We start from the raw sequence: 15,528 nt of genomic DNA, 5'->3' as shown, positions 1-15,528 counted from the left end.
GTCGCGGCGTGGTGGTCTACATTGATGACATCCTGGTGTATTCCGCTAAGTGTGCCGAGCAGGTGTCCCTGGTTTGCAGAGTGCTGGGCCGACTTTTGGAGCATGACCTTTATGCCAAGGCAGAAAAGTATCTGTTCTTCCAACAATCTGTCTCCTTCCTTGGATACCACATTACCACCTCAGGTGTGGAGATGGAGGGAGACCGCATTTCAGCCGTGCGTAATTGGCCGACTCCAACCACGGTAAAGGAGGTGTAGCTCTTCATTGGCTTTGCCAATTACTATCGGAGGTTTATCCGGAGCTTTGGCCAGGTCGCAGCTCCCATCACCTCTCTGTTGAAGGGTGGGCCATCCCGACTCTGCTGATCTGCTGAGGCTGACAGGGCTTTCAGTAACCTGAGGACTCTGTTCACCTCAGCCCCGGTGCTGGCCCATCCCGATCCATCCTTGCCGTTCGTAGTGGAGGTGGATGCGTCCGAGGTAGGGGTAGGCGCTGTCCTATCCCAACGCTCGAGCACGCCACCCAAGCTCCGCCCCTGTGCCTTCTTCTCTAAGAAGCTCAGCCCGGCGGAGAAGAACTATGATGTTGGTGACCGGGAGCTTTTGGCTGCTGTCAGAGCCCTGACCACGTGGAGGCACTGGCTCGAAAGGGCGAAACACCCTTTCCTCGTCTTGACTGACCACCGTAACCTGGAGTACATCCAGGCAGCAAGGAGGCTGAACCCTCGCCAGGCCAGGTGGACCTTGTTCTTCACCCGGTTTGATTTCACGCTGTCCTATATACCAGGCACGAAGAACGTGAAGGCAGACACACTGTCACGGCTGTACGACACAGAGGAGAGGCCCATAGACAACACCCCCATACTCCCGGCATCCTGCATTGTGGTACCGGTAGTGTGGGCGGTGGACGCGGACATAGAGCGGGCGTTACGCACAGAGCCATCTCCACCTCAGTGCCCAGCTGGGCTGCGGTATGTGCCGTCTAGTGGCCATGATCATCTGATCTGATCACACGTCCCCCTCCTCTGGTCTCCCAGGCATCGGCCGTACAGTGCGCTGTCTGACCGGGAAGTACTGGTGGCCTACCTTGGCTAAGGACGTGAGGGTGTATGTCTCCTCCTGCTCGGTGTGCACCCAGAGTAAGGCACCTAGGCACCTTCCAGCGGGTAAGTTACATCCCTTACCAGTTCCACAACGGCCATGGTCCCATTTATCGATGTATTTTCTCACTGATCTTCCACTCTCTCAGGGTAACGCAACCATCCTGGTCGTTGTGGACCGCTTTTCTAAAGCCTGCTGCCTCCTTCCCCTGTCCGGTCTCCCCGTGGCCCTGCAGACTGCGGAGGCCCTGTTTACTCACGTCTTCCGGCACTACGGGGTGCCAGAGGACATAGTGTCTGACCGGGGTCTCGGTCTCGGTCAGCCTGACCTCTGGGTTTCACCCCGAGTCTAATGGGCAGGTGGGACGGGTGAATCAGGATGTTGGTAGGTTCCTGCGGTCCTACTGCCAGGACCTGCTGGGGGAGTGGTTGGTGTTCTTGCCATGGGCCGAATATGCCCAGAACTCTCTCAGCCACTCCTCCACTAACCTATTACCCTTTCAATGTGTTTTAGGGTATCAGCCGGTTCTGGCACCATGGCATCAGAGCCAGACCGAAGCTCCTGCGGTGGACGACTGGTTTTGGCATGCGGAGGAGACATGGAATGCCGCCCACGTCCACCTCCAGCACGCTGTGCATCGCCAGAAAGCCAACGCTGACCCCCACCGCAGTGAGGCCCCGGTCATTGTCCCGGGTGATCGGGTCTGGCTCTCGACCCGGAACCTGCCCCTCCGCCTGCCATGCCGGAAGCTGAGCCCGTGGTTTGTGGGGCCGGTCAAAGTCCTGAGGAGAGTTAACGAGGGTAGGTATAGGTTGCTGCTGCCTCCTGATTACCGTATTAACCCCTCGTTTCACATATCTCTCCTCAGGCCGGTGGTGGCTGGTCTGCTCCAGGAGTCTGAGGTGCGGGAGGGCCCTCCGCCCCCTCTGGACATCGAGGGGGCCCCGGCCTACTCCGTCCGTTCCATCCTGGATTCGAGGCGTCGGGTGGGGGTCCTTCAGTACCTTGTGGAGTGGGAGGGGTACGGTCCGGAGGAGCGGTGCTGGGTCCCGGTGAAGGATTCTCGATCCCGGTGAAGGATTCTCGATTCTCGATCCCTCCCTGTTGCGGAATTTCCACCATCGCCATCCGTCTCGCCCTGCTCCGCGTCCTCCTGGCCGTCCCCGAGGCTGGTGTCAGCGCGCTGCTGGAGCTGCGCGTCAAGTGGGGGGGTAATGTCATGACTTCCTCCGAAGCTGCCTACTCTCCTTGTTTGGGCAGGCTTTGGCGTTCGTCGTCACCGGCCTTCCAGCCACTGCCGCTCCTCATCTCATCATTCCATTTGTTTTGTCTTGTTTTTATACACACCTGGTTCATATCCCCTCATTCTCTCTGCCCCCCATGTCTTTGTGTGTGATTGTTTCATGTAGAGGTGTCGATAGCTCAGTGGAGCTTTATGTACTGTATCGCCGGGTTATTCACCCATGTGTTTTGTTTTTCTCCAGTGCGCTGTTATGCCGCACTGTAGTTGTTTTAAGCATTGCTGCGAACCGCTGTATTGGCCGAGTAAACAATTTATTCTGTGATTTACACCTCCTGTGCCTGACTCCGTCCAAATCACCCGCTACAGTCCGGCTATAAACGGGGGATGGGGGGACTGCGCCCCACAGTTTGGGAACCACTGGCCTAACCGACTCCTAACTGAGCCTCAAAACATTATAGTCAATAATAATTGACAACTTTTGACAAAGTCAGGAAGCCCTAAAAGAATGTGGCAAGGAAGAACAAATCTGGATACAAATAACTAATATGGTCATTATATTCATTAAATCCCCTTTGAAGAAGTGCCTGTGAATCCAATCATCAGTGTAAGAGTTATTACGATCCTTTTATAGCTAAACTGTGTCGGTGAGAGCAGACGTGGCCCACACACAGCTAACAAAGCCGTCTCTCAGCAGCCCAGCGAGTGCTGTGGGGTGGGGAGGTGGGTAACAGAATGAGAGGTGTAGATGAGGACAGGAGCTGCTGCTGAGCCCTTCTATGAACACCAGCAGGCCCAGATCGAAACACACACAACACAGGGAAACAGCTGGAACAGCTTGTAGACTGGCTCTGGTGTTGTTGTTTCTCCTCTACAGCCACTGCCGCAAGCTATCGTGTGTGTGTGTCTGTGTGTGTGTGTGTGTGTGTGTGTGTGTGTGTGTGTGTGTGTGTGTGTGTGTGTGTGTGTGTGTGTGTGTGTGTGTGTGTGTGTGTGTGTGTGTGTGTGTGTGTATGTGTTTGTGTGTGTGTGTGTGTGTGTGCGTGCGTGCATGTGTGGTGAGATGGTAGGCGGTTGACACCTGATTTCACCACGCAAACACTTGGGTTGGGAGAGGAGTGGTGAGGAACTGTGGGCTGAAGTAAAAACAACACTAACTGAGATTAGAGCTGGCATGAACACTGAATCAGCCCTGGGTTCTTTTAGCACAAAGATACATTTGAATGATGATACCAGGGGATAGAGAGACAGACAGACAGGGGGCTTATGAGGACAACAGGGCCTATAGAGACCCAGAGAACCAGAGACAACACAGCTGGACAAATGAACTGGCACCTAGGAGTCGAGAGCCTCTAGCTTCCGTCAACTGGCATTAAGTAGTTTCTGTAACGAGTGCTTAAGAGCCAGTGTAAACAAGGGCTTAGACTAACTGCAGGGAAGGAGGTTGGAGCCCAATGTGAGGACTATGGTAGACAGTAATGTGGGGACCATGGTAGACAGTAATGTGGGGACCATGGTAGACAGTAATGTGGGGACCATGGTAGATAGTAATGTGGGGACCATGGTAGACAGTAATCTGGGGACCATGGTAGACAGTAATGTGGGGACCATGGTAGACAGTAATGTGGGGACCATGGTAGACAGTAATGTGTGGACCATGGTAGACAGTAATGTGAGGACCGTGGTAGTCAGTAATGTGATGGCAATAATGTGGGGACCATGGTAGACAGTAATGTGAGGACCATGGTAGACAGTAATGTGGGGACCATGGTAGACAGTAATGTGAGGACCATGGTAGACAGTAATGTGGGGACCATTATAAACAGTTGTGTGGGGGCCGTGGTAGGCAGTAATGTGAGGACCATGGTAGACAGTAATGTGGGGACCATGGTAGGCAGCAATGTGAGGACCATGGTAGACAGTAATGTGGGGACCATGGTAGACAGTAATGTGGGGACCATGGTAGACAGTAATCTGGGGACCATGGTAGACAGTAATGTGGGGACCATGGTAGACAGTAATCTGGGTACCATGGTAGACAGTAATGTGGGGACCATGGTAGACAGTAATCTGGGGACCATGTAGACAGTAATCTGGGGACCATGGTAGACAGTAATCTGTGGACCATGGTAAACAGTAATGTGAGGACCATGGTAGACAGTAATGTCATGGACATGGTAGGTATCCTATGTGGTAGAATAAGTGGATAACTGTGAATGTTAGAGTCATCTCCTCTCCCCTATTCTGTAACTCAACATCTGAGGCATGTAGAGAAATGCTGAGACCCAGGCTGCGTCGGAAATTGTAAATTGTAAAGTAGAGCACTTTATAGGGGATAGGGTGACATTTCGGACACAGCCCCAAAGTCAAATCAAATCAAATCAAATCTGAAGACCCATGCCAGATGTTTTCAGTCTCCTGAGGGGGAATAGGCGTTGTCATGCCCTCTTCACAACTGTCTTGGGGTGTTTGGACCATGATAGTTTGTTAGTGATGTGGACACCAAGGAACTTGAAGCTCTCGACCCGCTCCACTACAGCCCCGTCGATGTGAATGGGGGTGTGCTCAGCTCTCCTTTTCCTGTAGTCCACGATCAGCTCCTTTGTCTTGCTCACGTTGAGGGAGAGGTGGTTGTCTTGGTACCACACTGCCAGGTCTCTGACCTCCTCCTTATAGGCTGTCTCGTCATTGTCGGTGATCAGGCCTACCACCGTTGTGTCGTCAGAAAACGTAATGATGGTGTTGGAGTCGTGCGTGGCCACGCAGTCATGGGTGAACAGGGAGTACAGGAGGGGACTAAGCACACACCCCTGAGGGGCCCCCGTGTTGAGGATCAGCGTGGCAGATGTGGTGTTACCTACCCTTACCACCTGGAGGCGGCCCATCAGGAAGTCCAGGATCCAGTTGCACAGGGAGGTGTTTAGTCCCAGGGTCCTTAGCTTAGTGATGAGCTTTGAGGGCACTATGGTGATGAACGTTGAGCTGTAGTCAACAAACAGCATTCTCATGTAGGTGTTCCTTTTGTCCAGGTGGGAAAGGGCAGTGTGGAGTGCAATAGAGATTGCGTCATCTGTGCATCTGTTGGGGAGGTATGCAAATTGTAGTGGGTCTAGGGTTTCTGGGATGATGGTGTTGATATGAGCCATGACCAGCCTTTCAAAGCACTTCATGGCTACAGACATGAGTGCTACTGGGCGGTAGTCATTTAGACAAGTTACCTTGGCGTTCTTGGGCACAGGGACTATGGTGGTCTGCTTGAAACATGTAGGTATTACAGACTCGGTCAGACTCAGTCACATTACTGAGTGGTAAAGCCCTATGCTGAGTAAACACAGGCCACTAACAGCTCTCCTCTCCTGTGATTATAGTTTCTAATCGGAATGCTATTAGCGGACAAGTCGAAAAAATTGTGAAGTATATGTAAGTATACAGTATGTATGTGACAAGTAACAATGCAAACAGTCCCTCCAAAACTATGTCTGCTCCAGTCGGAAAACAATCCGTTTTAAACAACCTAATTCTGGGATTGTGTTCAGTACTTACTTTCTTTCTTTGTTAAAATTTTTTTTTACAAAGTACTTAGAGATTTTGTTGGCATTTCAAACCAGTCTAGTTTATGTGTGCAGTGTGTAACACACATGTGATCCTGGCATCAAGTCAACATTCACAGAATTCATTTTCTTACCCTACCATAGGACACTTTGGTTTTCTACCCTTACAGGGCAAGGATTACTAATCAATTACTAAGTTTTTAAGTTTTGCTGGTGGAAAAAGCTGAAAAATCCTCTTGTCCTAGTTACATTTTGATGACCACATTATTGAAAGTGCACCAGGGACTACTGTCCTCCCGTTCCCTGAGGTTGGTCAATATTGACATGGCTGTGGTCCATACAGAACAGAAGACATGTTGAGTGCCCATTCATCACCACACAGCCTTTCTGTCCTCACCACTTCACCTGCCTCTAGACTAACACTGTGTCGTGCTTTCATACAACATGACCACAGGACATTTACTAGTTTACCACAGAGTATTTCACTGTAAACTTCACAGGGGTCTCCCCAGGTTAATCCAAACATCTGCACCTGGCTGAACAACTCCAAGAACCTTCTATCAATTACCAGGGAGAGTGAAGAATCCCATCTTTAACGATGAACAGATTAGCAGCGCACCTCTCTCTCTCTCTTTCTCTCTCTCTCTTGTTCTGTCTTTCTCTCTCTCACTCTCGCTCTCCCGCTACTCCTCTATTCTCTCTAACCCCCATTCATTAAAACAGTCCTGAAATGAAAGTCTGTTTCATCTTCGCAGGAGCTAGCTGAACGGAATGCTCCCGCCAGGCATTCCAATTATGATTAAGCAGGTTAGCTACTAAAGTAAATTGATGTTTCCAGATGGCAGTTTATATATATATATATATATATATATTTTATATATTTATATATATATATATATATATATATATATATATATAAAATATCTTTAATGGACAATTAGGAATGATGAGAAGTAATTGTGGTGGTTGGATTCTTCAGGTGTTTAGTCATGCTGATGTTGTTATGAAGTGGTTAGTTCTGACGCCAAAGGCGCTACGGTAACAAGCTACAGGCACCTGTTGGAAAGGAATGTTTGTGTAATGGCTCTAAAATGTCATGTTACTGTAATGACTTTGAAAACAAAGAGGAAGGAACCAGGTCTGAATCTGGGTTGGCAATTACGTTGTTGAGAGAGAAGTGCGCGAGTGTCAACGACACAGAGATCGAATAACAGCAAACCCCAAACCAGTGTTCACAGTTGCTTTGACATTTGGTCTTCTGAACTATTATTCGACCGTATCATCTATCATTTATCCCCTAGAGATAAAGAGGAAACAGTGAGTGCTTGAAACAGTTTGGACATTTTCCTGTTTTATGATCAATCCACAATTACAGACTACACTGAGTGTAGTGACTATACCTCATGTCAAGTCACTCATTACGGTTTAGAAACATGGAGCCATTGACATGATCTAGGGCGGTTTTTGTTCTTTCTTTTTCTCCCACCTTGGAGAACATGTGGCAGTTATGCTAAGGGCCATGATAGTAGTAGTTTCCCAAGATGCTCTTTAGTAAACATTCTTCTGAGGTGCTGTAATGAGAAGGCAGCTGTGTGTGTTCTTCTTCTCATTGAGAGAGTGAATCAACCAGTGAGGGAGAGAGAGAGAACGGAGTGAGAGAATGAACGTGTGAGGGACAGAAAGAGAGAGAGAGAGAGAGGGAGAGAGCGAGAAAGAAAGAGGGAGAGAGACAGTCAGACGGGAGAGAAATAGAGAGAGAGAGAGAGAGAGAGAGAGAGAGAGAGAGAGAGAGAGAGAGAGAGAGAGAGAGAAAAGGAGGCATGTGGAGATTAGTGGCTTTTCCTAAAGGAAATATTTGGTTTTTGTAACCACGCATCCTCGGGATAGTGGAGCAGACCCATAAACAACTGAATGTATGGCAAGCAAGGGGGAAGTAACAATCCCAGTAAAACTCCCATGGTGTTATTACATTTTAGTCATTTAGCAGACGCTCTTATCCAGAGCAACTTACATAAGCAATTAGGGTTAAGTGCCTTGCTCAAGGGCACATCAACAGATTCTTCCCCTAGTCAGCTCAGGAATTGAACCAGTGCCCTTTCAGTTACTGACCCAACACTCTTAACCGCTACGCTACCTGGCTCTCCAGCTGGGAAATCTGACACACAGCCCTTAATATAAATAATGATATCAGCTGCTTCAGCACAAGACAAAACATAATCGAGAAACTATAGTTTGGATGTGGGAGATGTGACATGAATGAGTGGGTCACAGGGTTGGGCTCAATTCGAATTGAAGGCAGTCAATTTAGGAAGTGATTTGAATTTAACATTCAGAAATGTAAATACTTTTGAAATAAATAGCTTCTACTTTTCAGTTTATTGAGAAGTAATTGAAAATAAATGCCCTTTTTAAATGATTGAATTGTAGTTTTAGTTTGTTTCCTGAATTGACTGTCTTCAATTCGAATTGAGCCCAACCCTGGTGGGTCAATGAGTGATGTTTGGTTGTGGGACAGGGATGATAGGAAATGAGTCATGCCTGATCTACAAGGTTCAATAACTCCATTGTCATGTTTGATGAGTCATAGTATAGTACTTGGGTACTTACAGGCCATCCTCCGCCAGGGCCCCATTGTCCAGTGAGGGGCCTCCGGGGCCCGAGGTGCTGCTGCTGCCCATACTGCGGAAGGACTCCCGGGCCCTCCGCCGACGCTCTCGCTCCACCTCCTCTGCATCCTCGACGCTCCTCTGGGCGGTTATTCTGTGGAGAGAGAGACGGGGTGAGGAGATATTGTTTAAAGCTACAGTCTGTGATTTGTAAAATAACAAAATGGGTCGCCTCCACTTGAGAGATGGGGCTAAGGAAATTTTAATGACCATTGAACAGCTTTCAAAATCCCAGACTGTAGCTTTAGAATCTAAATGAGAAACGGATTTCAGCCCAATGTATCTTTGAGTTTTTTATTTATGGCTGACATGGTTGGATCCCATGAGTCATCATCCTGGGCTCTCCCAAGAAGATGTTTCTAAACAATGGCCTGTTAATTCCTGGAGAAGGGAGAGTTCTGGGAGATAATGCCAGGAGAACATCTGCCTCAGACCCCAAGCATTCAGCTCGCAATGGATGAGCGATGACATCCCAACAGAACATCGGAAACACTACGGCATCCCCCTGTGTTTATCTCACTAGTAAACATACTACACATGGTTCTACACATGTTTGCATTTTACTGCAACAACACATTTATAACAACAGTGTAAACCCCTTTCTCCGCAGAAGACCAAACCAAACTCCCCGTGGGATCAAAAGGTTCACCCTCGCTAATGTAGACATTTAAATGTTTCCTGGATTTGCATGACATCTATTTTTCAGTGTTTATGAAGAGCAGATTCCACAGCACTTATGGACTTGTCGGCTGTACTGTTTCTCTGTTTTGTAGCGAAGTGCCATGGTATTAGCCTCAGAGTAAATGTAGGAAGTTCAAGACATCTAAGATGAAAGGGTCAGAGCACAGGTGGATCGAGGTTACCCAGATATGTTCTACTATTTTAAATTGTGGTTTCCTTCACAATCAGAACTTGTGGCCAGGGGAGAATAATTTGATAACCAAGTGCCCAACAACACTGAGTGATGGATGAACCAGGAGGTATTGTCATGGTTTCACAAAGGTGACTTCACAGACGGGTTGAGAAACTGATGTATAACACATTTGCCATATCAATTGTGATACAAAGGATCATTTTCATGAGTTTGTCTCCGCTAAAATGTTGACACAACACAACCATTGTGGAGACAAGAACGCAGGCACACCATCCCAGTTGGTATGGTATGGTAGTAGGGGGCGTGGCAGTCTGACTTGATAACTTCTTAACCTATCATTCTTTTTCCTTTAATTTGCATTATGGAATTATCTCATTCTTGGCACCAGTCAAACGTCTGACTCAGATGATGATGTCATGAATCTGTTGCTGACTGGATGGCCTTTCTTTCTTTGTCATCCTGTTTCACTCACTGTCTAAATCTGTCCCTGTTTAAACCTAATCTAAGTGACCCATTTTCTCACCCCGTTTATCTCACCCATACACAAAAAAAAAAAAAAAAATGTATGCACGCATGACTGTAAGTCGCTTTGGATAAAAGCGTCTGCTAAATGGCATATTATATATTATATATTATATTATTATTATATATATTATATATTATTATATATTATATATCTTCTGGATCTGTAACCGTGGGGGGTGGGGGGGAATAGCAGTGAGGAAAGACGCGCCAAAGAATCAGGTTAACATTGGGGCTTATGTTGCCTTTCCTGACAATTGTAACAACGTCTAATCTCGACTTCCTCTGAATAATGTTCAAAAGCCGCAGGGCCAAGGAGCCAGACTCTGACAGTTAGACTGTTAAGGGGATTTATTTGGGGCTGTTTTGCCCCTTTGTAAATTCACACCAGAGCAAGTCTGAGCATGCCACTGCTGTCTCCACACAAAACTGAAAACAAACAGACAACTGCCTCTCCAGACCAGATGGGTCGGTGTTGTGCGTCACAGGGGAGTGTGATTAGCAGAGTTCTTGGAGTGGGAACTGCCAGAGGCTTCACCTTTCTGACTGACCTATTTACTTATCAAATCACATTTTATTTGTCAAATGCACTGAATACAGTGAAATGCTTACTTACAAGCTCTTTCCCAACAATGCAGAGTTAAATAAGAAAATGAAAAACACATGAGGAAATAAACCACACAAGAATGAAGCTATAAACAAGGAGTACAAATACATATCAATGTGCAGGGGCACGAGGTATTTGGGGTCGATATGTACAGTGCCTTCAAAAAGTATTCACACCCCTTGACTTTTTGCTCTGGAAGTTAATGACATGATCTACCCCAGCAATAAAGTATTCAAATGCACTGAGGGTTGGAATGATTATGGAACAACATGTGAACCCCTCTGGTAGTTCATTCCCCATCTCTGCCTCCCATGCTAGGTTTGACACCTGGCTGTTAAAGATGATTGACTGGCCACCCGGAGATCACAAAGATCAATGGAATACAGGAAGAGAGGTGAACTCTAACCTCTGACTGTGACACACCAGGTTTCCTGCCACACTGTGAAATGTTGAGCCAAAATGATGACTGAGTCACATATTCCTTCTGTTGTGTAGCATTGTACTGTACCAGTCAAAAGTTTGAACTACCTATTCATTCAAGGGTTTTTCTTTATTTTTACTATTTTCTGTATTGTAGAATAATATTGATGACATCAAAACTATGAAATAACACAAATGGAATCATGTAATAACCAAAAACATGTTAAACAAATACAAATATATTTGAGATTTGAGATTCTTCAAATAGCCACCCTTTGCCTTGTCACGGTTTCGGCCGAGGCTGCTCCTCCTCCTTGCTCGGGCAGGCTTCGGCGGTCGTCGTCCCCGGAGTACTAGCTGCCACCGTTGTATGTTTTCGATGTTTGTTTGGTTTTGTCTTATTTGTACACCTGTTTCCGTTTAGTGTTAATTATGTGTCCTATAAGTTCTCGTTTTGTTAGTCGTGTGTTGTGTGTAATTGTTCCGCCTGTCAGCAGGTGCTGTGATTGTTTTGCTCCATTGTTTGGAGAGTTTTCGCACTTGTGTGCGCGCTTATTGTAATTTGGTGTTTACGCACGGTGTGCGTAATCGCTCGCCTCCGGGGTCTTTTGAGGCCCGTTTGTATTTCGTTGTCGTCTACTAAAGTCTGTTGGACGAAGCTTCTGTGTCCTGCGCCTGATTCCTGCACCACATCCACATTCAGCATTCTGACAGAATTACAGACCTACTATGGAATCAGCAGGAGCAGCAGCAGCGCCCGAGTCATTGGAGGAACGCGTCCGCGGGAAGGACGACAGGATCCATCAAATCGGGACCGCCCTGCAGGACATGATAAATACTCTGCACCGATGGGAGAACAGAGGGGTACCCACACCTCCACCTACCTCACCACCACCATCGGCCAGTCCGCCCATCCAAGCTCCGGAACCCAGTGGGATTCGGCTCTCGCTCCCGAGGGCGTATGATGGCACCGCTGCCGGGTGTCAGGGGTTCCTCCTGCAGGTGGAACTCTACCTGGCCACCGTACACCCGGCGCCCTCGGGACATGAGAGCGTTTCCGCCCTCATCTCCTGTCTCACCGGCAAAGCGTTGGAGTGGGCCAATGCCGAATGAAGGGGGATAGACGCCGCCACTATCACCTACGCGGAGTTCTCCCGCCGCTTCAGGGCCGTGTTCGACCATCCACCTGAGGGGAAAGCGGCGGGGGAGCGTCTATTCTACCTCCGACAGGGGAAGAGGAGCGCCCAGGAGTTCGCCTTGGAATTCCGGACTCTAGCGGCGGATGCAGGGTGGAATGAGCGGGCCCTCATCGACCACTATCGATGCAGTCTGCGGGAGGACGTCCGCCGAGAGCTGGCCTGCAGGGACACCAACCTCTCGTTCGACCAGTTGGTGGACATGTCCATCCGTCTCAACACCCTGCTGGTCACCCGCGGACGTCCCGAGTGGGGGCCGTCCATTCCACCCTCCAGCACCTCCGAGCCGAGCCCTATGGAGCTCGGGGGTGCTGGCGCTAGAGAGAGGAGGAGAAGGAACCCGAGGGGGGCCGTCCCCTGCACCAACTGTGGCCGTGGAGGGCACACTGCGGCTAGGTGCTGGGGAGGGTCTCCAGGGGGACGAGACAACAGGCCACGCACTGGGGAGTCCTTCCAGGTGAGTAGGCGCCCCACTTACCCAGAGCTCTCTGTTGTGCACCTATGTATACCTGTCAGTTTTCCACAGGTTGCACCTCATTCCCAGCATAAGGCGCAGCTGGGAATTTTGTTGATCGGAATTTTTGTGTAAAGTTAGGGATTCCCCTCCTTCCTGTCAATGCTCCCTTCCCTGTACATGCACTAGATAGCCGCCCGTTGGGATCGGGGTTGATTAGGGAGGTCACAGCGCCACTTAGGAATAGTACGCAGGGGGGTCATGAGGAAACTATTCAGTTATATCTGATCGACTCTCCTGCGTATCCAGTGGTGCTGGGGCTTCCCTGGTTGATTACCCATAATCCCTCTATTTCGTGGCAACAGAGGGCTCTTAAGGAGTGGTCTGCCCAGTGTGTGGGGCGATGTCTGGGTGTTTCCGTGGGGGCGACCTCGGTGGAGAGTCCGAACCAAGTGCCCGCAATGCACATTCCCCCTGAGTATGAGGAGGTAGCACTCGTGTTTAGCAAGGCGAGGGCGACGCGATTGCCACCTCATAGACAGGGGGATTGTGCGATAGACCTCCAGGCAGGAGCAGCGCTTCCGCGAGCCATGTGTATCCTCTGTCTCAAGAGGAGAAGGGGGGCTATGGAGACATACATAGCCGAGTCTCTGAGACAAGGATACATACGGCCCTCCACTTCCCCTGCGTCCTCGAGCTTCTTTTTTGTGAAGAAAAAGGATGGAGGATTGCGCCCGTGTATTGATTACCGTAGTCTCAATCAGATCACTGTGAAATACAGTTATCCACTCCCTCTGATTGCGACTATGACGGAATCATTACACGGAGCGCGTTTCTTCACAAAACTGGATCTCAGGAGCGCCTACAACTTGGTGCGCATTAGGGAGGGCGATGAATGGAAGACAGCATTTAGTACCACCTCGGGTCATTACGAGTATCTCGTCATGCCATACGGGTTGATGAATGCTCCTTCAGTCTTCCAATCCTTTGTGGATGAGATCTTCCGGGACATGCAGGGGCAAGGTGTGGTCGTGTACATTGACGACATTCTAGTGTACTCGTCTACACGAGCCGAGCATGTAGTGCTGGTGCGCCGAGTGTTGAGGAGGCTGTTGGAGCACGACCTGTATGTCAAGGCAGAGAAATGTCTGTTTTTCCAGGAGTCTATCTCCTTTTTGGGTTATCAGTTGTCCGCGTCAGGGGTGAAGATGGAGGTTGACCGTGTGTCAGCCGTGCGTAATTGGCAAACCCCAACCAAGGTTAAAGAGGTGCAGCAGTTCTTGGGTTTTGCGAATTACTACCGGAGGTTTATCCGGGGTTTTGGACAGGTGGCAGCTCCCATAACGTCTCTTCTGAAGGGGGGTCCGGTGCGCTTGCAGTGGTCAGCTGAGGCGGACAGGGCTTTTGGGAGACTGAAGGGCCTGTTTACTTCGGCTCCGGTGCTGGCGCATCCGGATCCCGCTTTACCATTTCAGGTAGAGGTGGAAGCGTCTGAGGCCGGTATAGGGGCCGTGCTATCGCAACGGTCCGGCACGCCACATAAACTCCGCCCCTGTGCTTTTTACTCCAAAAAGCTCAGCCCGGCGGAGCGAAATTATGACGTAGGGGACAGGGAACTGTTAGCCGTGGTACAGGCCCTAAAGGTGTGGAGGCATTGGCTTGAGGGGGCTCAACACCCTTTCCTCATTTTGACTGACCACCGTAACCTGGAGTACATCCGGGCAGCTAGGAGACTGAACCCTCGCCAGGCTCGGTGGAACATGTTTCTAGCCCGGTTCGTATTTAAAATCACGTACATCCCTGGGTCCCAGAACGGTAAGGCAGACGCCCTGTCCCGGCGGTATGACACAGAGGAGAGGTCCGTTGAGCCCACTCCCATACTACCGGAGTCTTGTCTGGTGGCACCGGTAGTGTGGGAGGTCGATGCTGAAATCGAGCGGGCGTTGCGTACCGACCCTGGCCCTCCACAGTGTCCTGTGGGTCGGACGTACGTTCCGCTCGAGGTTCGGGATCGACTTATTTATTGGGCTCACACATCACCCTCCTCTGGACATCCAGGTATTGGCCGGACAGTGCACTGCCTTAGCGCTATGTACTGGTGACCAACGTTAGCCAGGGATGTGAGGGTTTATGTCTCCTCCTGCTCGGTGTGCGCCCAGTGTAAGGCGCCCAGACACCTGCCCAGGGGGAAGTTACAACCCCTGCCCGTTCCACAACGACCCTGGTCTCACCTCTCGGTGGATTTTGTTACAGACCTTCCCCCCTCTCAGGGGAATACCACCATCCTGGTCGTTGTGGATCGGTTCTCTAAGGCCTGTCGTCTCCTCCCAATGCCGGGTCTTCCTACTGCCCTACAGACCGCTGAGGCACTCGAATAGAAACCTACCCCTCCGCCTGCCCTGCCGGAAGCTGGGTCGGCGGTTTGTGGGGCCTTTTAAAGTCCTGAGGAGGTTGAACGAGGTGTGTTACAGGTTACAACTGCCTATTGATTATCACGTTAACCCCTCGTTCCATGTGTCTCTTCTCAGGCCGGTGGTAGCTGGTCCACTCCAGGACTGTGAGATAGGAGAGACTCCTCCGCCCCCACTGGACATCGAGGGGGCTCCGGCGTAGACAGTTCGGTCCATCTTGGATTCGAGACGTCGGATGGGGGGTCTCCAATATCTCGTGGAGTGGGAGGGGTACGGCCCGGAGGAACGGTGCTGGGTGCCGAGGAGGGACATCTTAGACCCGTCTCTCCTGACTGAGTTGCACCATGGTCATTCCACGCGCCCTGCTCCGCGTCCTCCTGGTCGTCCCCGAGGCCGGGGTCGGCGCACGGCTGGAGCCGCGCGTCAAGGGGGGGTACTGTCACGGTTTCGGCCGAGGCTGCTCCTCCTTGCTCGGGCAGGCTTTGGC

At 49.9% G+C, this 15,528-nt stretch overlaps 1 protein-coding gene across 2 annotated transcripts in view; it reads right to left on the bottom strand.

Moving 5' to 3' along the window:
• Positions 1–15,528, bottom strand: part of lsp1a (lymphocyte specific protein 1 a) — a 44,310-nt gene that overhangs the window by 21,143 nt on the left and 7,639 nt on the right. For both annotated transcript variants that reach the window (XM_041849545.2, XM_041849544.1), the window contains exon 2: positions 8,499–8,651. In XM_041849545.2, coding sequence (XP_041705479.1) covers positions 8,499–8,651 — 153 coding nt within the window. The remainder of the gene's footprint in view (positions 1–8,498; positions 8,652–15,528) is intronic.

Source organism: Coregonus clupeaformis, chromosome 26 (assembly GCF_020615455.1).
Source record: "Coregonus clupeaformis isolate EN_2021a chromosome 26, ASM2061545v1, whole genome shotgun sequence".
Lineage (NCBI taxonomy): Eukaryota > Metazoa > Chordata > Actinopteri > Salmoniformes > Salmonidae > Coregonus > Coregonus clupeaformis.
Note: the sequence above shows the minus strand (reverse complement) of the source record. Positions and strands in the feature narration are given on the sequence as shown.